Source organism: Lacerta agilis, chromosome 8 (genome assembly GCF_009819535.1).
Source record: "Lacerta agilis isolate rLacAgi1 chromosome 8, rLacAgi1.pri, whole genome shotgun sequence".
Classification (NCBI taxonomy): Eukaryota; Metazoa; Chordata; class Lepidosauria; order Squamata; family Lacertidae; genus Lacerta; species Lacerta agilis.
The window spans coordinates 72,426,451-72,453,918 of NC_046319.1; the positions used below are offsets into that span (position 1 = coordinate 72,426,451).

The 27,468-nt window shown below is 44.9% G+C and overlaps 1 protein-coding gene across 1 annotated transcript; it reads left to right on the forward strand.

Moving 5' to 3' along the window:
* The first annotated feature begins 1,211 nt into the window (after positions 1-1,211).
* Positions 1,212-27,468, forward strand: LOC117052033 (phospholipase A2 inhibitor and Ly6/PLAUR domain-containing protein-like). The gene is made up of 5 exons (XM_033158760.1): positions 1,212-1,264; positions 13,157-13,279; positions 15,136-15,294; positions 17,242-17,388; positions 27,437-27,468. The coding sequence occupies exons 1-5, from the start codon at positions 1,213-1,215 to the stop codon at positions 27,466-27,468; spliced, it is 513 nt and encodes a 170-aa protein (XP_033014651.1). The 5' UTR covers position 1,212.

Genomic DNA, 27,468 nt, shown 5'->3' on the forward strand with positions numbered 1-27,468 from the left:
ATGGATGAAAGGATTGGTGATTTCTGACATGATTGAGAATCGCACACCCAGGGACAGAGAACTATGAACTACAAAGTGTCAAGATCGGAATGTGGAAAATTTGAGAATAACAACAAAGCAGGAAGAAGATATTAGAGATGTTTCAAGGCCCAGACTATGGGGAGCCCCAGAAACATTAATAATTAATAATTTGATTGTAATTTGGTTGTTTTTTATTTTAGTTTATTGTTTTTAATTGGATTATTATGATTTGGTGGATATGTTAATTGGCTGTTTTTAATAGAAAATTAATAAAATGTTTTTTGTTTTGTTTTTAAGTGGGTGTAAGGTCCCTGTATGCAGCAACACTCATGCATGAAAACATATTGAAAACCCTGTTGAACACAGTGGTTCTAACCTCTGAGTAATGTGTTGCTCTCAAACTTACAAAGTATGAGCCAAGGTTAGGCAAATAATCAGCATGCATACAACAGCAAAAATCACCTTAATTGTTCAAAAGCATGTCAAATGCAAATTTTACCTTTCAATAAAAAGTTGTTTGTATCATTGAAATCTCTGTAATTGTGTTTTTCTTTTAAGACAAAAGATGTTAATGTATGAGTTGCCCCCCCCCCCAACTAGAACCTCAGTATTCAGGTTAAATTGCTGTGTTGGCACTTTGCGGTAAATAAGTGGGTTTTGGGTTGCAGTTTGGCCACTCGGTCTCTAAAAGTTTCATCACCACTGGCCTAGAGGAATAAATCTGAGAAGTGTCTATCAACAACAAATGAAACAAAATAGGAAATTCTTTCCAGTAGCACCTTAGAGACCAACTGAGTTTGTTCTTGGTATGAGCTTTCGTGTGCATGCACACTTCTGAAGTGTATCTGTGTATCTGAAGAAGTGTGCATGCACACGAAAGCTCATACCAAGAACAAACTCAGTTGGTCTCTAAGGTGCTACTGGAAAGAATTTCCTATTTTGTTTCGACTATGGCAGACCAACACGGCTACCCACCTGTAACAACAACAAATGAGATTGTGGAGAAATAATTCAGACAATTTCAACAGTGAGCTTTGAATTTCATCATTTTCTCTATGTCTTCATGCCAAAAAATAACTCCTCTTCCCTGAACTCACTGAACATTGGTCCCCAAGTGTTGCCTGCAGCACAAAGACGTAGCCTATAAATCCCTCCAAGTTAGCCTCTTCATGCATCAGTTCTATTTCCAGAATGACGAAGGCACTCCTGAGCACAGGCCTCCTCTTGGCCCTGCTTTCTCCAGGTAAGTAGGAACCAGTAGGATGGGAAACCTTTAATTATATTTAGAGGACAGAGGAATCTGGAGAGCTGAATTTAAGAGAGCTAGTGTGTTGTAGTCATTAGAGGGTCAGACAAGGATCCAGGAGGCCAGGGTTCAAATCCCCACTCAGCCACAAAGCTCACTGGGAGATCCTGAACCAGTCACTAAACCTCACAGGGCTCTTGTGAGGATAAAATGGGGAGCGGAGAAGCATGTACACAGCCAGCCTTGAGCCGCTTGGAGGCAAGTGCAGCAAACAAATAAATAAAAAATTAGAAACTAAGAGCAACTGAAATGGAAAGAATAGTTCATCCATTTGTTTCAACCTTTTTTGAAGCCATTCAAGTTGGTAGCTTTGTCAGTCTTAAAGCTTCCAACATTTAGCTTCATTGGATGGTCTAAACTCTAGAGTTACAAGAAAGGGATAAAAATATTTGTATTTTAACTTTGTCCATATCATGCGGAACAGTATGTGCTTCCAGGAAGTCTCCTCTCCCTCCCCTCTTAACTGTCCTAACCCCCCTTCAAACATTGTCAACATTTTTCATAGGTGAGGTCTCCCAGCATACATGGTAGAACCTTTTAAATTCAACTCTCTTAACCTGGATTAGACCCTGTTCATTTAACTCTGCTTAAAACTGGTTTAAATGCAAAATCTTTTCCCCAAGAGTTCTAGTAAGTGATGGTGCATAGTATTCCTACAGAGCATTCCCATTTTCCCCAAAGCCTTTTTTTTCATGCATAAATGATGGGATAAGATACCGTTACCAGACATCCCCGGTTCCCGGGTGTCACGGTCCGGAGCTTCTTCTTCTCACAACAATCACCACGGGAGCCTCTTGACATTTTTATTAGGCTTTAATAAAGAATTCCGTGTGCTGCTCTGGTTCGCCAGAAGCAGCTTAGTCATGCTGGCCACATGACTTGGAAGCTATGCGCTGACTCCCTCGGCCAGTAAAGTGAGATGAGCAGCGTAACCCCAGAGTCATTCGCAACAGGACCTAATGGTCAGGAGTTCCTTTTACCTTTACAATGATCATTAGCACATTGTCACTTAGCTCAGATTTCTGCTGAGGAAAGCTTCCCGCCTCCCTTTCTCTCACCCCACCTCTTTTCCACATGCCTCAAGATGGCTGGAGCAAACACACACCCCCACCCCTGTTTCTGAGCCTGAGCTTATCTCTTTCTGCTCCTGTGAACTTCTTGGTTCACCAGCCTTTCCTGCTTCTTCCTCTCAGCTTCTTTCACAGTCTCTCCCCTCATTCTCCCCCTCCCCTTTGGGCAGAGCTCCGGTCTTCTAACCTCACGTCTCCCCCTTCCTCTGGGAAATTGGAAACCCCTGGATCATCCCTGAAACTGGTAACAGTCCCCAGATTTGCAAATCTGTCCCCGGGAAACGTGGCAGCGGCAGCCTCAGAACCCTGGTAGCGCAGTTGGCTCTGGCTGGCTTCAGGAGCTGCTCGCTGCTGTGGTGCCCACCATTTTTCCTCTCCAGAAGTCCCCATATGATGTGTCTTGTGCACAACACATCATATAGGTCCAGTTACAGGTGGGTAGCCGTGTTGGTCTGCCATAGTCAAAACAAAATCGAAAATTCTTTCTAGTAGCACCTTAGAGACCAACTGAGTTAGTTGCTGGTATGAGCTTTCGTGTGCATGCACACTTCTTCAGATACACTGAAACAGAAGTCACCAGATCCTTAAATATAGTGGGGGAGTGGGGAGGGGTATTACTCAGAAGGGTGGTGGGAATGGGTGATAGGCTGATAAGTGTGGAAAACCTGTTGACGACTCTAAACGGCTGCAGTTAGTCTTGCAGGGAAAGGCAAGGGGTGAGATGGCTAAAGATAGCTTTGTTATGTATAATGAGATAAGAATCCAATGTCTTTGTTCAAACCAGGTTTCTCCATGGTTTTAAGTTTGGTGATTAGTTGCAATTCAGCCACTTCTCTTTCCAGTCTATTTCTGAAATTTCTTTGTATTAAGACAGCTACTTTGAGATCTTTTATAGAATGTCCTGGGAGATTGAAGTGTTCTCCTACTGGTTTCTCTGTCTTGTGATTCCTGATATGAGATTTATGTCCATTTATCCTTTGGCGTAGGGTTTGGCCTGTTTGTCCAATATAGAGAGCTGAAGGGCACTGTTGGCAACATCTCCAGGATGTCTGGCTCAAGGTCAGCAACCACATTACCTGGGGTGTATGAGACCTCCATATCTTTCTGGTATAATTCCTCTGTGTATTCTTGCCACCTCTTCTTGATGTCTTCTGCTTCTGTTAGGTCCTTTCCACTTTTGTCCTTAATTGTGGTAATCTTTGTACGAAATGTTCCTTTCATATCTCCAATTTTCTTGAACAAATCTCTGGTTTTTCCCATTCTGTTATTTTCCTCTATTTCTTTGCATTGCTCGTTTAGAAAGGCCCTCTTGTCTCTCCTTGCTATTCTTTGGAAATCTGCATTCAATTTCCTGTATCTTTCACTATCTCCCTCGCATTTTGCTTGCCTTCTCTCCCCCGCTATTTTTAAGGCCTCATTGGACAGCCACTTTGCTTTCTTGCATTTCTTTTTCATTGGGATGGTTTTCGTTGCTGTCTCCTGTATAATGTTACGAGCCTCCATCCACAGTTCTTCAGGCACTCTATCCACCAAATCTAAAGCTTTAAACCTGTTCTTCACTTCAACTGTGTATTCATAAGGAATTTGATTTAGATTGTATCTTACTGGCCCAGTGGTTTTTCCTACTTTCTTCAGTTTAAGCTGGAATTTTGCTATAAGAAGCTGATGATCTGAGCCACAGTCAGCTCCAGGTCTTGTTTTTGCTGACTGTAGAGGTTTGGAGCTTTTAGAGTTAACAAGCTCAACCGGTTGTCCCACCCACAGGAGGAAGAGCGTCACCGGATGCTCTGTGTACTGTTGTACTGTGTAATGTGATACTTGTTTTTTCTGTGTCCGGAGAACGGAGAGAAGGGAGAAGCCACCAACATGGCTTGCGACTCTCCCGGAATGTAATGATTTATGCCTTGTAAAATAAAGCTTCTAGATTAGAAAGAAGCCGGACTCTGTTGTCTGTAATATGCTGGCATACACAACCCCGCTGCGTGAGAGAAGATAAGAGAAGATAACTCTGCTGAATAGCACAGGAGACGGCAGCAAGGAAAAACGCTTCAGGCAAGCAGAGTTGCGCAGAGGAAGTGTGCCGGGCTCCGTTAGTGTGCAGAAATTGGTTTGAAGCGTTTCCAACAATCAAAAACACTTCAGGTTATGGTCCCATATTTGCGCTTGTTTATTATTCTGGACTGGTTCAGGAGCTGTTCTGAGGAGTTCCAGAACGTGTGTGCCAAGCTGAGAAGTGCCTCCCTGGTTTGGACTGTGATGGAGCATCCAGGGAAGTTTGCTTTGCCAGCAGGAGCATTCAGCAGTCTGCTGAATGGCTCAAGGGCCTAAAACCTGCTGCCAGAGGTTGGAAGGCAGCAGGAAAGCCCAGATTGAGGTGTGCCCAAGCAGTGTACCCTCTCTGGTGAAACCCCCATCTGTGGAGCCGGGTGAGAAGCTACAGATTCGTAAGTACGCTACCCCTGGGCAAGATGGAGGGAGCCATAGCATTCCCAGCAAGGAGGAGGGAAGTTTTTGTTTGCAAGCACCTCCAGCCTCACAGCTTCGGTGCAGAGGGCTGTTCCCTGAGAGCGTTGATGTTCTGGCCAACGCCTGTGAGGAGGAAGGTCTGGCCAGTGCTTGTGAAGCCTGGAAGAAGACCCTAGCCCAGTTTCACGGGGCTGAGGGACTGGCTGAAGTGGCTTTGGAAAGCTCGCCCCCAGCTCGGCTTATGGCTGTTGAGAAGCAACAGTGCCATGGAAAGCAGGAGGGGGGCCAGATCGCCGTGGGCTTTGCTCCCAGAAAGGGAGGGGCTGTTTCCAAGTCTGAAGCCAGCGTAAAGGCCTTTGACTGTGGATCTGTGTTTTGTCACGTCGCCTGCACCTGGTCTTTTGTTGACGTGCATGGCTGAAGATAAGGGCAAGGCCGTTTCTCACAGCCATCAGGTCACGTGCCCAGCTGAGTGAGAAGGACGGAGCCAAGATAAGCCCTACTGTTGTGATGCAGTCACCGAGGCAACGCTGAGAGAGGCCAACCCTGGTGGGCTGCGAGTGATGAGTGCCTGTGCAGCGTCTCTTTGCATCGTCATCGTTCCTCCTGGTGGACATGTGAGGAACTGCGAGTCTCCTATAGAGCAGTTTGAAGAACTGACTGTTGGAGGCAAGAAAAGGCTTGACTTTTTGCTAACAGTCAAGGGACAGATCCAAGGGACAGAACTGGCGTTTTCTGTGGCTGTTGACATAACTCTGTATTTGTTTATGTCAAACCTTCTGTCCAATGTTTTTGCTGTTTGCTTTGTGCTTATCACCTGTTCTGCTTGCAGGGGCCAGAAGATGCTTCTACGCATGGAATGCAGCCAGGACGGGCTGTTTGCTGTCGAGGGGCCTCAAGCAAGAACAGGGGAAGGTGGCACTGATGGAATGTTTGCTCAGTGCACCAGTGTGCCCGTGCACCACTTATGTTTGTGTCAGTGGTACCAAAGGCTGGCAAGTCGCCACTGGGACAGTGTGCTGAAGCAGCCTGAGTTCTCTGAAGGGTGCAAGTTAAGGGCATGTAACAGCTTTCTTGATTGCAGGGTTTGCAAGGTCGAGGAGTCGACATCCTGCTACCCCACGTCTGAAAGGGAAACCACGCGTCCCTTTTCCCTGGTTCATGTGGCTGTTTCTGAAGGGATGCCAGAAGCTAACCTGGGGGGAGCGTGTTGTTCTGAGTGTTTGGCTGATGTTTTCTCTCACCACATGTGGTCTGCGTTGCTCAAGGAGGCAACTGAGGCAGCACCACTGGTTGCAGTGGAACAGCAGGTTTCTACTGGAGTAGGCTGTTCCCAGGTCCTCAGTGAGAGGGGGAGTAAGCACAGTGTGACTAACCTGCTTTCTTCACAGGTATGTGGTCTTGCAGAGAGGCAGCAAAGGATGCTGCATGCTGCCACTGAAGACATGCTCTTGGATGCAGAGCTTCCACAAGGGTTCTGGGTGGAACTGGGTGGTACCAAGGTTCCGAAAGTGTCTTTCTGTGGGTACGAACCCAGCTTGCATAGCTGGAGGTTAGTTAACCCAGATAGTGACCAGACCCAGGTTCTAGTCAGCAGGAGTGCTGAATTTTGTGAGCAGAATGGATTGGAACACATCCCTAGAAGCCCTGATGTTCTGGATGGTCCTGTCAGTGCTGGACAGGCCAATGCGCCACCTGCTGGTGGCAGTGGTCCAGGTGGATCAGCCCCAAGAGGGGGTATCGCTGTGGTTTTGGCAACTGCTGGTGGCTCGGGCCGAGTTCCCGGCCATCACCAGGGTGCAGCGCAGCTAGTGGTGACTCCAAGGCAGCAGCCTGGGAGTGCACCCGCATCTCCTATGTCACGGACTAGGAGGCAGGCCACGCTTGGCGACTCTTTGTGTGGCAACTCTTCTCCAGGAGAGCCTGGCGCAGGTCTCATCCCGGAGCAAGAGCAGGGTTCTTTGGCAGTGAAGCAGGAGCCCAAAGGCGCGCCAACGTCATCCTTAGGTGGTTCAGTTAGGATGCACAGGCGCAGCAAGTCTGTAGGTGAGATGCCTGACGTCACGGATGTGCAGGTGGAGTCCAGTGCAACTGGAGCAGAGGGAGAATCTGAAGTGGTATCACAGCAGTATGCACGATCCACTGAAGGGATTCTGCCCGAGAGGTTCACGGCCACTAGCGTGAGTGCTTGTTTGGTTCAGTGTGAACCAGAGAGCCTTGTGAAGGTTCACTGGGTATCTCAAGGTGAGGCCCAGAAATGGCAGGATGCCATGGTAGAGCAGGTAAGCTCAATGAGGTCTTTGAGTGTGTGCACAACCACGACGCTGTCAGAAGGTCGTTGGGTGTGCAGACTCAAGACGGCAGCAACTGGCGAGTTGCAGTGCGAGGCTAGGTCAGTAGCCAGAGGTTTCACTCAGGAGGAGGGGGTCCATTGTTCCGAGGTACTGGACGCGCCCTCTCTCAGAAGCGAAACCACGCGCATGCTGTTAGCGGTCGCGACTCAAAGCAGTTTTGAGGCAAGCCACTTTGGTTTGGATGCCTGTTTGGATTCCGACCTGGATGAGGAGAGGTACGAGGTACCTCCGCCAGGGTTCGAGGACAACGGGCCAAATCAGGTGTGGAGTTTGCACGAGGCAATCACTGGCTTGAAGGAGTCAGCCAGAGATTGGTCCTCAGGCGTGCAAGAAGCTTTGAGAAAGCTAGGTGTCAGCCAGAGTTGTGCTGATAGCTGCCTGTTTCTGGCAGGAGTAAGCCCAGAGCAGGAGCTAGTTCTGCAGTCCGGTGCGGACATGCTTTACCTGGTGGAGACCAGGGGACAGGTGCAACGGTTCGCAGAGGAGCTTGGTCAGTCTTTCCAGCTCAGGAACCTAAGCCCTGTTGGTGTTTACCTAGGTGTGCAGGTAGACAGAGCCGAAGACGGTAGTGTCTTGCTCAATCAGACTGGCAAGGTAGTGCAGTCGTTGAAGAAGTTCAGAGTGTCTGAATGTGCTAGTGTCAGAACACCCATGGAGACGTGTCTAGGTGAGGACAGTCAGACCGGGGAACGCTCTGAGTTCGAGAGCCCCGAGGTGTTTAGGTCAGCTCCTGGGAGGCTGTTGTTTCCTTCACGGTTGAGCAAACCTGACATAGCAATTGCTGTGGATCTGTTCAGCAAGGTGGCTGCAAATCCCAGCGTGCATGCCTGGAATGGCATGGTGAGAGTGCTCCAGAGTTTGCAGGAGACTAAGGAGTTTTGCCCGGAGTTGTCAGCTACCGGTGAGCCCCAGCTCACGCGCTGGTGCAACGGCGGTTGGGCAAATTCCGAGGACAGGAAATCTGTGTCTGAAATGGTTGTACAGTGTGGAGGAGCTTTAGGCGGGCTGAAGTCCCGGTGCCAGAGCCTCATTGCTCGTTCTCGTGCAGAAGCCAGGTACAGTGCGTTGTCAGTGCTTTGCAGGGAACTGGAGTTCTATAGGTGTTTGGTCCAAGAGATCTGAGTTCAGAGTTGCCTGCCCGTGATGGTTTGGGAGGACAACCAACTCTGTTTGTTGGTGGCAGAGTCTGGACAAGTCAAGGCCAGACCCAAACACCTAGACGTTCTCTTTCGAGACGTGTGCGTTCAGACCGGCTTGGAGAAGCTGAAGTACTGTCCTGGTCAGGTGAACCTGAAGGTTGGGTTCACGAAGCCCCTGAGCTTCCAACGTCATGGGGAGTTCTGTGAGGGTTTGTGTGAGGTAAGCTGCAAGCTTACAACGCCCCTGTGTGCGGGACAAGAGGGGGTGTAGAGGTTTGGAGCTTTTAGAGTTAACAAGCTCAACCGGTTGTCCCACCCACAGGAGGAAGAGCGTCACCGGATGCTCTGTGTACTGTTGTACTGTGTAATGTGATACTTGTTTTTTCTGTGTCCGGAGAACGGAGAGAAGGGAGAAGCCACCAACATGGCTTGCGACTCTCCCGGAATGTAATGATTTATGCCTTGTAAAATAAAGCTTCTAGATTAGAAAGAAGCCGGACTCTGTTGTCTGTAATATGCTGGCATACACAACCCCGCTGCGTGAGAGAAGATAAGAGAAGATAACTCTGCTGAATAGCACAGGAGACGGCAGCAAGGAAAAACGCTTCAGGCAAGCAGAGTTGCGCAGAGGAAGTGTGCCGGGCTCCGTTAGTGTGCAGAAATTGGTTTGAAGCGTTTCCAACAATCAAAAACACTTCATGTATCGAGCTTCTCCATCTTTGGCTGCAGAGAATATAATCAATCTGATTTCGATGTTGCCCATCTGGTGATGTCCATGTGTAGAGTCGTCTCTTGTGTTGTTGGAAAAGAGTGTTTGTGATGACCAGCTTGTTCTCTTGACAGAACTCTATTAGCCTTTGCCCTGCTTCATTTTGAACTCCAAGGCCAAACTTGCCAGTTGTTCCTTTTATCTCTTGACTCCCTACTTTAGCATTCCAATCCCCTATAATGAGAAGAACATCCTTCTTTGGTGTCATTTGTATAAGGTGTTGTAAGTCTTCATCCTTCATGGATCACTGCCTTGTCGTGGCGAAGGGGCTTGAATTACTCAGGAAGCTATGGACAGGTCAAGATGGACAGGTCATAGTGGAGAGTTTGGACCAAACGTGATCCACCTGGAGGAGGAACTGGCAAGCCACTCCAGTATCACTGCCAAGAAAACTCCATGGACAAAGACAACAGGCATATAAAAGATATGACGCTGGAAGATGAGCCCCTCAGGTCGGAAGGCGTCCAACATGCTACTGGGGAAGAGCGGAGGACAAGTACAAGTAGATCCAGAGCTGATGAAGCGGCTGGGCCAAAGCCGAAAGGACGCACAGTTGCTGATATGCCTGGAAGCGAAAGGAAAGTCCAATGCTGTAAAGAAAAGTATTGCATAGGAACCTGGAATGTAAGAACCATGAACCTTGGAAAGCTGGATGTGGTAAAAAATGAGATGGCAAGAATAAACATTGACATCCTAGGCATCAGTGAACTAAAATGGACAGGAATGGGCGAATTCAGTTCGGATGACTATCATATCTACTACTGTGGGCAGGAATCCCGTAAAAGAAATGGAGTGGCCCTCATAGTCAACAAAAGAGTGGCGAAAGCTGTACTGGGATGCAATTTCAAAAATGATAGAATGATCTCGATACGAATCCAAGGCAGACCTTTTAACATCACAGTAATCCAAGTTTATGCACCAACTACCAGTGCTGAAGAAACTGAAATTGATCAATTCTATGAAGACTTACAACACCTTATAGAAATGACACCAAAGAAGGATGTTCTTCTCATTATAGGGGATTGGAATGCTAAAGTAGGGAGTCAAGAGATAAAAGGAACAACTGGCAAGTTTGGCCTTGGAGTTCAAAATGAAGCAGGGCAAAGGCTAATAGAGTTCTGTCAAGAGAACAAGCTGGTCATCACAAACACTCTTTTCCAACAACACAAGAGACGACTCTACACATGGACATCACCAGATGGGCAACATCGAAATCAGATTGATTATATTCTCTGCAGCCAAAGATGGAGAAGCTCTATACACTCAGCAAAAACAAGACCTGGAGCTGACTGTGGCTCAGATCATCAGCTTCTTATAGCAAAATTCCAGCTTAAACTGAAGAAAGTAGGAAAAACCACTGGGCCAGTAAGATACAATCTAAATCAAATTCCTTATGAATACACAGTTGAAGTGAAGAACAGGTTTAAGGATTTAGATTTGGTGGATAGAGTGCCTGAAGAACTGTGGATGGAGGCTCGTAACATTATACAGGAGACAGCAACGAAAACCATCCCAATGAAAAAGAAATGCAAGAAAGCAAAGTGGCTGTCCAATGAGGCCTTACAAATAGCGGGGGAGAGAAGGCAAGCAAAATGCGAGGGAGATCGTGAAAGATACAGGAAATTGAATGCAGATTTCCAAAGAATAGCAAGGAGAGACAAGAGGGCCTTTCTAAACGAGCAATGCAAAGAAATAGAGGAAAATAACAGAATGGGAAAAACCAGAGATTTGTTCAAGAAAATTGGAGATATGAAAGGAAGATTTCGTACAAAGATTACCACAATTAAGGACAAAAGTGGAAAGGACCTAACAGAAGCAGAAGACATCAAGAAGAGGTGGCAAGAATACACAGAGGAATTATACCAGAAAGATATGGAGGTCTCATACACCCCAGGTAATGTGGTTGCTGACCTTGAGCCAGACATCCTGGAGAGTGAAGTTAAATGGGCCTTAGAAAGCCTCGCTAACAACAAGGCCAGTGGAAGTGATGATATTCCAGCTGAACTATTTAAAATTTTAAAAGATGATGCTGTTAAGGTGCTACACTCAATATGCCAGCAAATTTGGAAAACTCAGCAGTGGCCAGAGGATTGGAGAAGATCAGTCTACATCCCAATCCCAAAGAAGGGCAGTGCCAAAGAATGCTCCAACTACCGCACAATTGCACTCATTTCACACGCTAGCAAGGTTATGCTTAAAATTCTACAAGGCAGGCTTAAGCAGTATGTGGACCGAGAACTCCCAGAAGTGCAAGCTGGATTTCGAAGGGGCAGAGGAACCAGAGACCAAATTGCAAACATGCGCTGGATTATGGAGAAAGCTAGAGAGTTCCAGAAAAACATCTACTTCTGCTTCATTGACTACGCAAAAGCATTTGACTGTGTCGACCACAGCAAACTATGGCAAGTTCTTAAAGAAATGGGAGTGCCGGATCACCTCATTTGTCTCCTGAGAAATCTCTATGTGGGACAAGAAGCTACAGTTAGAACTGGATATGGAACAACTGATTGGTTCAAAATTGGGAAAGGAGTACGACAAGGCTGTATATTGTCTCCCTGCTTATTTAACTTATATGCAGAATTCATCATGCGAAAGGCTGGACTGGATGAATCCCAAACCGGAATTAAGATTGCCGGAAAAAATATCAACAACCTCAGATATGCTGATGATACTACCCTGATGGCAGAAAGTGAGGAAGAATTAAAGAACCTTTTAATGAGGGTGAAAGAAGAGAGCGCAAAATATGGTCTGAAGCTCAACATCAAAAAAACTAAGATCATGGCCACTGGTCCCATCACCTCCTGGCAAATAGAAGGGGAAGAAATGGAGGCAGTGAGAGATTTCACTTTCTTGGGTTCCATGATCACTGCAGATGGTGACAGCAGTCACGAAATTAGAAGACGCCTGCTTCTTGGGAGAAAAGCAATGACAAACCTAGACAACATCTTAAAAAGCAAAGACATCACCTTGCCGACAAAGGTCCGTATAGTTAAAGCTATGGTTTTCCCAGTAGTAATGTACGGAAGTGAGAGCTGGACCATAAAGAAGGCTGATCGCCGAAGAATTGATGCTTTTGAATTATGGTGCTGGAGGAGACTCTTGAGAGTCCCATGGACTGCAAGAAGATCAAACCTATCCATTCTCAAAGAAATCAGCCCTGAGTGCTCACTAGAAGGACAGATCCTGAAGTTGAGGCTCCAGTACTTTGGCCACCTCATGAGAAGAGAAGACTCCCTAGAAAAGACCCTGATGTTGGGAAAGATGGAGGGCACAAGGAGAAGGGGACGACAGAGGATGAGATGGTTGGACAGTGTTCTCGAAGCTACTAACATGAGTTTGGCCAAACTGCGGGAGGCAGTGAAGGATAGGCGTGCCTGGCGTGCTCTGGTCCATGGGGTCACGAAGAGTCGGACACGACTGAACGACTGAACAACAACAAAGTCTTCATAGAATTGGTCAATTTCAGTTTCTTCAGCACTGGTAGTTGGTGCATAAACTTGGATTACTGTGATGTTAAAAGGTCTGCCTTGGATTCATATCGAGATCATTCTATCATTTTTGAAATTGCATCCCAGTACAGCTTTCGCCACTCTTTTGTTGACTATGAGGGCCACGCCATTTCTTTTACGGGATTCCTGCCCACAGTAGTAGATATGATAGTCATCCGAACTGAATTTGCCCATTCCTGTCCATTTTAGTTCACTGATGCCTCTAAGGTGCTACTGGAATGATTTATTTTTATTTTTTATTTTGTTTTCACTATGGCAGACCAACACAGCTACCTACCTGTAACTGGGGAAAGGGAGGGTTTGCCTTCAAACCTCTTGGAAATAGTGTTCTGGCCCATGGATTTTACTCATTTTATTTTCTTAAAAGATATTATTAACTTGAAGGTGTTAATCCACTCTCACCTCCTTTGTGTCAAATTAAGCAAACCACAAAACCAAATAATAATAGTGTTAATAATAATAGTGTTAATAATAATAATAATAATAATAATCCATGAAGTAATCTTTTGTTCCTGTTCTCAGCATTACCTCAGAACTGCAGGTATGTGTATAACAGGACTGGACTGACATATAATGACTATATAAAAATACCCTGTAACTTCAATCAAGATTCCTGTGTTGCCAGTGTTCTACGTACAAATATAAGTAAGATTTATCTGGCTTTTTGTCTTTTGTTGTTGGAATTACTAAATTAGTGGTAAGGAATCTGTGGCACATAAACTGTAGATGAATGAGAACTTCCATCTGCCTCATCTAGCCTAATCACCAGTCAGAGATGAATGGAGTGTCGATATGCATGGTATGTTGTGTGAAATAGTAAGTCTGCAGGCCTGAGTTCGCTAGTAAAGTGAAACTAGCTGATGCAACTGGCTGATGCAATCAGCCTACAATACTTACTATAGAAGTGCTTGGTCAGAATGACTCAGCAGGAATGTGCTGACAGATGATTAGCTGTCATCAGTATAAAAGGGAAACCTGTCCAGCAGAGTGTGTGTGTGTGTATGTAGAAGAGTGTGGTCAGAGAGAGAGAGAGAGAGAGAGAGAGAGAGGTTTAGAGAGAAAAGTCTTCCAACTTGCCTTAAGGTGCAGGGAGGTACTCTGTTTGTCTGTATGAACTGCTCGTGTATCATAACATATAGCTATTTGTATATAGCTCACAATAAATATACAGTCACCTGTGGTTGTGTTGGCTGCGGGTTGCGTTTGTCATGGGATACAAATGTGCCGAAAGTACTGGAACGGGTTATTTCCAGGTTCAGCGATTTGCGCATGTGCAGAAGCTCCAAATCCCGCTTTGCGCATGCGCAGAAGCGCTGAATCACGCAACGAGCATGAGCAGATTCGGCACTTCAGGTTGCACGCTGCTCAGGTTGTGAACGGGGCTCTGGAGTGGATCCCGTTCGCAACTGCACTGAAGAACCTGTGACTTTGAGCATCTCTGCTAAAGCGCCGTGGAGGAATCCGCGACAGGGAGATGTAGTCCAGCAACCAGAATCACAGCTTCCCAATCCTGCAGTAAGGAATGGCTTACATTTGAAAATGGGGAATCCAAAATCACCTGAGCACAAGCATCAGATTTCCAGATTGGCTCGGAGAACCTGCTTTGCATTAACCAGAAATCTCCATTGACCCAAACAAATGAACTCCAGTTTAGTTTTGGTTATCAAACCAGGGCAATCATGCTGCAACACAAGCTGAAAATTCCCCTTGCCATAAATGACATTAAAGTGGAGAGTCCTTTCCCAAACACCATAAAGTCTATTCAAAAGCCATACAATCAAAGGATGAGAGATGAAGGTGCTTCACACTTTCATGGCTCTTTATCACACCGCAAGAAATTTTGAAATAATTATCATGAATTGTTTCATAATTCTTTGATGAAATTATGAGGAAGGAACCAACATAAAGGATATATCATTCTTCCTTGTGCCTGATGTACATATTCACCCACCCCTTCTTCCCCAGAGTGTGTGGTTGTCATTTTGTGGTTCGCCTCAGGTGCCAAAATACCTTGGGGCAATTCTGGGTGGGGTGGTGGTGCTCAATTGACCATCTGTTCCTACATCATTGCTGCATACTTGGAGGGAGAGGGGAAATGGGACAGTGAGGTTGGTGCAGTTGAAGTGCACTGCCAAGTATCTTGGGTTGGGCAATGTGAGTTCAGGGAAGTATTTTCCCACCCTGTAAAGGGTTATGTGTGGGAATGTTTAGGAATGTGGATGAGTATATATTATTTTATATATATCATCCCAGCTTGTGTGAGCAAGCTCCAAACTTAGCAGAGTTCCATTCCCTATTAAAACACAGCAGAAAACGGTTGCATAGGCTTGCTAAAGCCTCTATAAGAAATATCTATTCCTGGTATATTCCCCCCACATTATGATCAAGAGAATGTACTGTATGGCACATTTATTGTCAGAAATATAGAAGAAGCCCATGACTTTAGATTGCTGAATTTAATAATACTTTCATGTTTTTTGTTTGAAAATGTCCTTATCCAGAAAATGCAGGAAAACCCCAAGTGCAACTTTTGAATAATTGCTTGCTGTCCAGATCCTGTTCTTCAGGCCATTACAGCTTCACTACAGCGGATGGTAAATTCTTTGAGATGAAGAAGCGCTGCTGCAACACTGAAATGTGTAACAATGCAACTCTCAGCCGTACGTTTCTGCATCAATTTAGAATCATTAACATGTTAGGGCTGTGCACTGGATTTGGCCAAGGTCTGGATCCTTAGTCAATCAGCAGTACTCAGAGGACCTGTGCCTCATTCCAATAGGTTGAAACAGCCCCAGGTGGCCACAGGTTGGGTTGAGCAGCTCGGGACTATTAGGGACTCCCAAGGAGTGGAAAGACAGGCAGAATGGGGAGGCAGGTATTTGGAGAAATTGTGAAAAAGAGGGACCTACAGTACTTGGCAGCTACATCTCTGCCTAAGAAGGAATGGGTTGCCTTTCCAGCCAGGCCTCTCCTTCTTCCTGCCCCTCGAAGCAGCACCATGCAGGATCAGATCCTCCTTCTGATCCGGCACAGTGTCACTGCCCCTTGTTCCAGCTGTATTTTTATTTTATTTTAAGATATGGTTACACATCGCCCCTATATCCAAGTGAACCCATTCCATGGGTTTCAGGCATGCTTTAATCCAGGGCTCTGGGTTTCCTGTGGGACCATAGCACACAACAGACACTGTGGTGTCTTTATGATATTTGGGTAATTTATAAATATATACAGTGGTGCCCCGCTAGACGAATGCCTCGCTAGACGAAAAACTCGCTAGATGAAGGCATTCGTCTAGCGGAAGGCTGCCCCGCAAGACGAAAAAGTCTATGGGGCTGCCTCGCAAGACGAATTTTTTTTGGGGGGGGGCCGCGAAAACCTCCACGCTCCATTGCCGCTTCGCTAGACAAAAATTCGCTCTACGAAAAAACTTGTAGAACAAATTATTTTCATCTAGCGGGGCACCACTGTACAGCCTGAAACCTACAATGAAGGTGTCCACAACAAGAGCTTCTGTCCCTCTCATAGGCACAGCAGCATCCTTGCTTAGACAACTTCTCTTTTCCAGAGAACAGTCACATCCCTCATATTCTAATAAAACCTAATCCTCATCTTATTACTACACAGGGAGCAACCTCCATTCTTTTGATGTGCTGCTGTGCTAATCTGTTATTTTAATGACCCATTTCCCCAAAATGGGCACCTCAGAAGTAGATTGCTTGTGACATAAATCATGTTAATTTAGTAGGATTTAGAGGTGTCTAAAGAGACACAATTTAGGAACTTTGCCTATGTTAATTAACCCAGTGGATAAGAAAAAATAAAAATCTGAGCCAAGAATACAAACTTCAAGATGCCTTTATAACATTCCCTATGCATGATTAGCCTGTGAATGATCTATTTCAAACAATATAATTGTATACATAAGGTCATGAACAGCTTATGGTCCCTTCAAGTTAACTTTCAATTGGATGTTCCAAATATTACAACCCACCTACTTTATGCAGCTGTCCTCCTAAATGACCTTTGAGCTACTTCTGGCCAGTCTTATAATTGGCAAAATAAGCACTTTCAAAGCTGGCAGTTGTTATTATTATTTATTTAATTTATATACTGCCCTGTACCTGGAGGTCTCAGGGCGATTCATAGAAAGTGACGGTTAGTTCGTTGCTGAAGTGCAGAAGACAGACAGAATCTCTGTACAAAGATAAGGGACTAAGAGCAGCATATATTTTCAGAGGGGCTACACCATAACTAATGGCAGGAAAACCTTCGGAGAATCATAGAATCATAGAGTTGGAAGAGACCACAAGGGCCATCCAGTCCAACCCCCTGCCAAGCAGGGGGGAGAGATTGAGAAGGGAAGAAAGTTCACACTCCCCCACCCCCCTTTATGTAAAGGTCATTCATCTCATTGACTAATGGTTATTTTGTCCCATGCTCGGCCCTGAACCCAAATTGTTTCTAGAATATATTTAATCCAAGAGTACTTGCTGCTGCCCCACCAAAACTGCGAGGCCCTAGGGTGGATTGAATTGATATAACACAGAGATACAAAAACAGACAAAGACATTAACATGCACACTATACAGTACTTTTTATTTTGGCAGTTCCTGATCACAACATGCTGGCTGAAAATGGTCTGCAGTGCCCATCCTGCTTCTCTGAAGGAGATAAAATGTGTAAAAGCGAGAAGACGGTCAACTGCCTTGATAATGAGACCCAGTGTCTTCAATTTAAAGGACTTCTTATTTCCGGTAACAATGCTACTCAAACAAGGGGGAAAGGCCTAGTAATTCTTGGCCATGCAGACTCTCTCCTTCTCTCCTTTCCTCCCTTCCCCCTCCCTTTCCCTTGAATGTTGCTGGAAAAGTGAGAGGAATCATATCTCTCACTGGCCCCACTCTGCACCCTTCCTTAGTTTTTTTGCCTGCCTGCACTGTGTCCCTTAACTCTCATGAGCCAGTGTGGTGTAGTGGTTAAGAGCGGTAGACTCATAATCTGGGTAACCGGGTTCGTGTCTCTGCTCCTCCACATGCAGCGGCTGGGTGACCTTGGGCTAGTGACACTTCTCTGAAGTCTCTCAGCCCCACTCACCTCACAGAAGAAGTGTGCATGCACACGAAAGAAGTGTGCATGCACACGAAAGCTCATACCAGGAACAAACTCAGTTGGTCTCTAAGGTGCTACTAGAAAGAATTTTCGATTTTGTTTTGACTATGGCAGACCAACACGGCTACCCACCTGTCACCTCACAGAGTATTTGTTGTGGGGGAGGAAGGGAAAGGAGAATGTTAGCCGCTTTGAGACTCCTTTGGGTAGTGATAAAGCGGGATATCAAATCCAAACTCCTCCTCATCATCATCCTCATAATGCCACTTGCTTGTCCAGAAGGAGGATTCAGAATGAGATGTGTATAAAAAATACCCTTTTGAAGAAAAGTAAAAAGTGCATTGATTGCTTCACCCCAGTTGCATCTGGATCTCTCAACCACTGTGATGCAGTGCAGGACAAAATGTGTCCCTTTTGCTCAAAAGCATATCTTTTAAATAAAAGGAATGTAATACATTTCCTTAAATTCTTTGACAATGAGCAGTATCTGGCTTACTCAGAGTTATTAGTGCAAGGATTTACAGTTCTGCAACAGAAGAGTTGTGCAACAGAATTTCCACTCTCTGTATGTGCTCTGTATCCTCCCCAAATCTGCTCCACATAATTGGGACAACCCTCAGAATTGATTTAGGGGATACCCAGGAAGAAGAAGAGAGGCAGGATATGTTCCTTTCTACAACCATACATTATTTTGCTGATGTCATGATTTAGCTACATCCATAAAGATTGAGCGCTTTATATGCATTATAACACTTTGACACCAGATGGCGATGTGGAGTCCCATCTTTTGTCAACAGGATTTCCTTGTACTGTATGAAGTTTGCAACACATTTAGCTGAATCAATTTTTTGATGTGTCTAGATCCAGCCTTAGATGAATACCTCCTGACCAGCATAGTTTTGAGGAATACTGCTATATTGAGAGGGGATTTGGAATGAATGGGGGTGGGGCATATGGGCTGATTTGCTCCAGGAAGGAAGAGGCAGGGTCCAGGCCATTTGAGCTGCCTTTGCCCTACATTCTTTATTCTCTTTCTTCTTCTGCCTTTTACAGCCTGGCTTTGCTAGTTTTTCTTTTACTGTAAGGGTTGAGTAAGAATTATTAGGTGAGTTCCTGATTGGCTCTTGGGATTCCCCCTTTTCACCTACTTCATGTTAGATGTGTCATGTTAGTGTTGGACCTGTACCTTCCTGGGCTGTGGAGCGTAGGATCTTGAACACAAAGAGGCAAGACGCCATGCAGGGTGGCAACAGGTTTATTTGAAATGCATATGCAAAGCAAATGGTGCAGCACAATGAGCTCGCAATCTGCACACCTACTGAATGGTGTGCCCATCCTTTTATGCATGGCCATAGGAATTCGAAACTTATTCATGATTAACCCACCTGATTTCCCAGAAATCATGTGTTTTCTGGGAAAATGAAACTCCCTACATCTACGAAACTCACATTCTGCTTATCGCACGACTTACAGAAATAGGAAGGTGGTTACCTTGCAGAAAATATCTCTTATCTGCACAAGAACACATTATCAGCTTGCATTGACAGAAAGCGCAAAGGTCCACTAGTCATTATCAATTTGCACAGAGGCCTACTAGTCAACAGGAAAACAGAAAGCACAAGTTCATCTAGTTAGCAGGAAACTCCTGTGGATTGTTCAGGATACAAGCTAAATGAACTATATAAAAAAATATCTATATAGAAATGGTAGCTTTTCTAAATTAATCACGCTTCTATTCGCCCTTCATTAGATCCCCCCCCAAAATTGTTTTGGTTAATCTAGTTAATCTAGGTCTGTTTTGAAATCCTCTAGTTTCATTATATTTTATAAATATAACCTATTTAATAATAATCTTTGTGTCTTTGAGGCACCTAGATATATATGTGGACAGAATGGACAAAGGGATAACCAGAAAGGCATGGTCTCAGGTTTATAAAGAGCCAAAGAAACCCCATTTTAAGGATGCAGCTTTGCTCAATATGCTTTTGCTCAATACTATATGCCTTTTAGATAAAGTCAGCTCAGCAAGATCTAATTAGATATATCAGCAGTTTAGCAAAACAGCTAACCACAAGCTTCCTGTTTTGAACAGTCTGTCTAGTTTCGGACAGACTAGTTAACCACAGAACTGACCCCATGACCGAGCAGTTTCCCGTCAGCAATAGCCTTAGCTATTATTAGGATGCAGGTGCAGGCAAAGGTCAACGGCTAGGCAGTTAAATGCTAGAATAAGTATATATCACCTCCTGATGGCTAAAGCAGTTTGAAACATGTAAGACAGCCAGATGGGTGTATTCCCCACCCTGATTGGCCAGAAAGAATGCTAGGGGTTGGGTTATTAGCAGTTTGTAAAGAGTATAAAACACCCCTGCATGTGCTTGTGAGGGTGTGCAGATTTTTGGGCACTAGCCAGCTGCACCAAATTGCTTTGTCTGGACAAATCAATAAAAAGGATCTTTAATCTGAAAAGCTGCTTGGAGTCTTTCCTTTTGGTCAATAATAGTCATGGGTGCAACATCTTGAGACTCCTTTGTGTGTGATGGCAATTCTGAATTACATCTGAGTTATTTTTTCAACTGAAATTTATATATCCATGTTCTGATGAAATCGTGATATTTCTCAGATTTCTTAAATACTGTATATACATTTCAAAACCAACTTATAAAATTCTCATTCACCACCACAGGGACAATATCCTAGTCCCTGTGTAAAGAAGTAATGTCAAAAATTTTTTCCTTTTTTTCCAGGTGGCTATAGAGTATACTATTTCACTTTACAAGGTTGTGGAACAGATTTTTGCGCCAACAGGAAAAATGGAGCAAATTTAGTCGGATCTGGGAATTTTGCCCTTTTTGTTGCGAAAGAAAGATGTTATAATGCTTCACGAATCTCACACCAGCCAGAACATGAAGAGTGAATAGGACAGGGTAGACCTCCTCCTTGTGTATTCCAAAATCCATGGCAATGAGGGGGAATTGGAGGCCTAGTGGTGAAATTCAGGACTCAGGATCTCTGTTTCTTTCTTTTATGCTTTTGTTGGAGGTAAAGGGAAGCAAGGGGCAGAGAAAAAAGTGGTCAGAATATGGGAATTGTGGATTCTAACTACAAAGAATCCTGTCGTGTAACATTAAAAAAATAGTTCAGTTTTCATTATGATCATTACAATGCAAAATAAATGGTTATGGAGAATCAAAATGTTGGTTCTCAGATCTGATTCTTTCAGATACAATTGCAATTATTATTTATTGGTTTAGCCACAGTGATTACAAAAGATGCAATACATAAAACAGAATAAAAATAAAATAAAATACATTGCACAGCTGAAATCATTATTAGAATCAGACAATTTGTTAGATAAGAGGTTTTCTCCTGTGAAGGATTTAAATGAGGGGGTATTTTCAGCCAGAGTTCACTGGAGCTCAACTCTGGCACCTCTCAGGTTGGTGCCATTGCCATTCTAAGAGAACAAGGAAGAAGTTTGTGGTGAGCTCTGGCACCTGCAAATCTAGAAAAATAGCACATATCATATAGATTTCTCCTTATAATCATAACGGCAATGGCAGAACAGACCAATTTTTCAGAAGTGTAAAGGGATTTGTCCCTTAATAAAATGTTAATCATATACCCAATCCATTTCTCAATTTGAAGACTTAAATATTTGAACAAAGCTTCTCATAGATGGAACAAACCAATGAGTAGTTAGGTAAATATTCAGACACCTTACTTCCACATAGGCAAACTGCATAGGGGATCCGGCGATAGCAGCCTTCAACGATGACAGAGTTGTAAAAGCTCTTCCCCATTTGGTATTTGTGATGTGCTTACATAGTGAGGGTGAGGGAGCTGAATGGGTAGTTGGCATTCCTAGGTGCAGGACGGTCCCACCCATGAGGCAAGGTGAGGCAACCATCATAGGCAGATGGATCAATAGGGGCAGCAGATCTGACCTCCAAGGAATTCCTTGCCCACTGCTGCTGCCAAAGTGTCAGAAACAGCCGCACTGCGCTCCTTAAAGACCAGATTTCCCATCCCCCCACAATCAGGTTGCCTCTTCGTGGTTTCTTGGCCAATTGGATGTGCTGCTGGTCTCCTCCCATCCTTGCTTCCTGTCGAGGTCTATTTCCCCACCCTTCGCATTGTTCCGGATGTCAATCTGCACTCAACCCTTCTTCCCTGGAATGGGGAGGCACTATTTTGTGGTTTGCCTCAGCTGCCAACATGTCTTGGGACAGACTTGCCAAGGATCACATCTGACCATGAAATCATGCTTTAAAATATGGAACTTCATATGGCAATGTGTCACCTCAATATATAACACTCAGAATATCTCAAGGAAGAACATAATCATCAATAATGTTTAGTCTTTTCTTATTCCAAGATGGAGGCTCTCTATTGTTAAAAATCAGCATCTTCTTGAAACCTCCATTTCCTTTTTATATTTTAGTCATACCTAGGAAAAGGATATGCTCTCTGGCCTTCACTCAACAAACACCAATTTACATAGGAGCCAACTCCTAGGGGGCAAGGGGTCTTCACTCCCCCCTCCCAATAAAATGTCTGAGACAGCCAGTCTCTCCCAAAGTTGATGGGCATGGCAACTGGTCTGTCTGTCTCTCCTAGTTGCCTTCAGACAGGGGGCCATAGACACTGCCCCCCCACATTCCACTGACTGAGCAGCCTGGCAGGATACATTGACACTCCACCCCAAGAGTCCCATCCCAGAAGTCCCACATCCCAAGGCCACCATGAGATAACTGGGGGGAGGTCCACATAACCCATCTGTGATGATGGCACACCACCGCCTCCTTCAAGTAGACAGGGACCACCCCCTCTTGCATGGAGGCATTAATCACCTCCCTGACCCAGTCAGCTGTCCCCTCCCTGCTACTTTTCCTCAGACAAGAGGGGGAAAAAATTCTTTCCAGTAGCACCTTAGAGACCAACTGAGTTTGTTCTTGGTATGAGCTTTCGTGTGCATGCACACTTCTTCAGATACGTGCACACGAAAGCTCATACCAAGAACAAACTCAGTTGGTCTCTAAGGTGCTACTGGAAAGAATTTTTTCCCCCGACTATGGCAGACCAACACGGCTACCTACCTGTAACTCAGACAAGAGGGGCAAGGGTAAATGCCCTTGAATCTTACCAACTGAAACTCATCCAACACAACAGGACTAGACCATGCTCTGGATACCCCTTGAGACTCATCTCATGTAACAACAAAATCAGTTCCCAGTGGATGCAACCAATTTCATCCATAAAATGCTTTGCAAACTACTCACAGCATTGGTAAGTCACAAGGACACTCCCCAGCTCCCACTGACAGGCCCTTCCTATTTTCACCAGTGTAGGTGTATTTAGACTGGAAGAGGCATGGCAGAAGAGAAGGTTAAGGGGTGATATGATAACCATGTTCAAATATATAAAAGGATGTCATATAGAGGAGGGAGAAAGGTTGTTTTCTGCTGCTCCAGAGAAGCGGACATGGAGCAATGGATTCAAACTACAAGAAAGAAGATTTCACCTAAACACTAGGAAGAACTTCCTGACAGTAAGAACTGTTCGACAGTGGAATTTGCTGCCAAGGAGTGTGGTGGAGTCTCCTTCTTTGGAGGTCTTTAGCGGAGGCTTGACAGCCATCTGTCAGGAATGCTTTGATGTTGTTTCCTGCTTGGCAGTGGGTTGGACTGGATGGCCCTTGTGGTCTCTTCCAACTCTATGATTCTATTTCAATCTATGAGGACTTAAGAAAAGCTTAGTTCATATATTTAAATTTCCCAATTGAGAGATGGATTCGGTATATGATTAACTTTTTTTAAGGGACAAGTCCGCTTACACCTCTGAAAAGCTAGTCTGTTCTGCCTTTACATTTATGATTATAAGAAGAAACATTTGTAGGGACCAGTGCTATTTTTCCAGATTACAGGTTCCAGAGCTCACCCAAACTTCTTCCTTGTTCTCTGAGAATGGCAATGGCACTAACCTGAATGGTGCCAGAGCTGAGCTCCAGTGAACTCAGGCTTAAAATATGCCCTGATTTAATCCTTCACAGGAGAAACCTCTTATCTAAGAAAGTAGCCTTGCAATGTATTTTATTTTGTTTTTTATTCTGTTTATATTGCATCTTTTGTCATTGTTGTGGCCTAAACCAATAAATAATAATTGCATTTGTATCTGAAAGAAACTGATCTGAGAACTGGCATTTTATTTCTCATAACTATTTATTTTGGCATTTAATGACCATAATGAAAACTTAACCCAGCCCCCGTTTCTCTGCCCCTTTCTTCCCTTTACCTCCACCAAAAGGAAAACAGAAAGGAAAAGAGATACTGAGTTCTGGGTTTCAACACTAGGCCTCCATTCCCCCTCATTGCCTGAATTTTGGAATACACAAGGAGGAGGTCTACATTGTCCCGTTTACCCCTTCATATTCAGGCTGGTGTGAGATTCGAGAAGCATCATAACATCTTTTTTTGCTTAACAGAAAGGTCAAAGATCCACCCCTCCACTGAACTTGTTCCATTTTTCCCGATGGCACAAAAATCAGTTGTTGCACAACCTTGGAAAGTGAAACTTTGAATACATATGCACCTGTGGGGGGGAAAAGGAAATAAATATTGACATTAATTCTTTACACAGGAACTAGGAGATTGTGCCTGTGATGGTGAATGAGAATTTTAATAAGTTAATTTTTAAATGTATATATTTAAGAAATCTGAGAAATATCATAATTTCATCAGAACATAAATATATAAAATTTCAAGGGGGGGGGGAATAACTCAGATGTAATTCTGAATTGCCATCACAGACAAAGGAGTCTCAAGACATGAAATTATTATTAACAGCTTATATTTATAAAATACAGTGGTACCTCAGGTTACATACGCTTCAGGTTACATACTCCGCTAAACCCAGAAATAACGCTTCAGCTTAAGAACTTTGCTTCAGGATAAGAACAGGAATCGTGCTCTGGCGGCGCAGTGGCAGCGGGAGGCCCCATTAGCTAAAGTGGTGCTTCAGGTTAAGAACGCTTTTGGGTTAAGAACGGACCTCTGGAACGAATTAAGTACGTAACCAGAGGTACCACTGTATAATGAAATTAGAGGATTTGAAAACCATCCTAATTAACTAGATTAACCAAATCAAATTCTTGTGTGCAGCTGAGTTGCTGTAAAATGGGAGAAATTCTATCCCTGCCATCTCCTGGGCATGTTAAAATCCATATGCTGTGGAAAACAGAGCAAAAATGGAAAACAACACTCCCTCTCTGTTGTGTGAGCCTTGAGTTTGTAAACCTGGCATGTGTCAACAGTGTGATGCAGCTGCAAAAGAAGTTGGGGGTGCACTCCATTGTCTCTCAGGACGGTTGGATGCCAACTGAGGCTCCCTCATTGCCCCACTGTGATCTTAGCATCCAGAGAATCTTCCTTTTATTTTACCATATCTATTTTCATGTTAGACACATCTAACATGAAGTAGGTGAAAAGCGGGACTAGCCTGGACTCTGCCTCTTCCCTCCTGAGGCAAATCCTGAGGCAAATCTTGACGTATTTGGGCCATAAAACCTTTGACCCAAGTAGTGCTGCTGCCCGGAGCTGTAATCAATCAGCTTTACGATCCAGCCCAACATCTAATGGCCGTCCAGTCATGCTCCTCTCTCAGGCTGCTCGTTTCAAAACCTGTCTTCAGTAGCAGAGTTAGCACAGGGTTACGATGGCTTCTTTAGGTCTGCTTCTTCAGTGGTGTCTTAAAACAAATCAGCTGGACACCAGTGCTACTTGACTAATAGAACTTTATTTTAAGTAGCACACACAAACATCCTAAAGACTCGAGCTGCATGTCTGCAGCGTTCTCACTCATACATCAAAAAACAACAGCACAGAACACAGCATCGAGGGACCCAGGATCAGAACACCTCCTGGTGAACAGTTAACTCTGTGATGACCAGAAAACCTGACATGCCCCTCGCGCGTTCATTCCAAATCCGTTCTCAATATAGCATTATTCCCCAAAACTATTGTTGGTAGGGAGGTATCCATCTAAGGCTGGATCTAGACACATCAAAAAATTGATTCGGTTAAATGCATTGTAAACTTCATACTAGAAAATCCTGTTGACGAAAGACAGGATTCCACAGCGCCATCTGATTGTTGGGAAATTCCATTCCACCTTGAGTTGCAGACGTGTGAGATTGTTACACGTCCCATGTCTGTTTACATACCAGCACAGATTGCTGGGAACTTCTGTTGTGTATAGCTTTTGCTTTTGTGACATTCTCTCAGAGCAGACAGAGAGAGATGAAATGTTTTCTTTTTCCTGATTTTGTTGTGATATCAGAACATTTTGTGATGCTTCTGGAGTCTGTAGTATTTTGTCTATAAACTACTTTTATTCATTAACTATTTACAGCTTAGCCTGGAGCACACTCCTGCAACATGGTGCTCAGACAAACAAAACCGAAAGCAGAAAAGAAACACAGCGACTGGTAACTGGAAGTACAATAGCTTCAAGACATCAACAGTATATATCCAGTGAGGGACGTCACATCCTTGCCAGGCTTAACCCTGTGTTAACCTGTATGTACAACATTAACTCCCACCATCCTGACCGTACTGGGGCTGCTGGGAGTTGGAGTCCAACAAACACGCATGCAACGGCAATTCAGAAGAGCAGGTACTGCTCTTTGGTTAAGAAATGAACCAAGGAGAGAACTTGGACCAAGCCCTTTCCTGGAGAGGCTCTCGTGGATCAAAGTAACGCCTTATTACCCACTAAAGAGCCGCAGGAAGCAAACTTGCCCGCCTACCGCTAGGTTCTCTAGTGACTAGCTCGGCAGAACTGGCTGTTGGCCCACGATCAAGCCCACCCACATGCCACCCCCCCTTCCGAGAGCGAGAGAGACCTCCCCCAGTGGAGGGGGTGGGGTGGAATGGAATGGGGCTTAGGAGGTGGGGGGACACAGACAAATCCACGCCAGATCTCACCCACCCGCCTGGCTGGGGACCCCGCCATGCATGCAAATCAGGGTGCAGAAGAGCACCTCCCGCAGGTGTCAGGTGTAGGCTGCAGCAGGAGGCATGTCTGGGTCCTCTCCGGAGCAAGCAGCAGAGCCAGCAGTGAGCGCCCAGCTCAGAGTGGCATTTGTTTTTCACTTTGGGAACAATGATTGCCTGTAAAGTGATCGGGGCTCCTGGGGACACAACCGAGCAGCAGCAGCAGCAGGAGGAGGAGGTGAGTCAGCGAGCAGAGGCACGCACGGGTGGGGACCGAGGGAGGAATTCAAGGGGATGGGGCTCGCCTGGCAGGGAGGAGGCTCTGGGTGTGGAGAGTATCATACCAGAGCCTAAAGTGTTAAGAGCTCTGCTATAACGCACTGGTCACTGGGTGGGCAGTTCACATACAGGCTTTTGTCTTTGTCTGTGAACACACTTGATCTTTTAGTTTCATTTTCCCCCGGAGCAGACATGGAGTTGATTTCTCTGGGAGTAGATTTATTGCTTTGAAAATAAACACCGCTAGATAAGAGGACAATCATTTCTGTGAATAATTGCTGTGCTGCCTTGCCTATGGTGGAATATTCCATTTCACAATAAAACACTGGGCAGGGGCAGCATGGTGGAGACGGACAAGGGCAGTAATCGGATGCCAGGAGCCATGGTGTCCAGCCTCCGCCTCTTCCCTGTTGCCCTCCAGGACGTGGGACCGCCACTAGCCTCTATGACTAA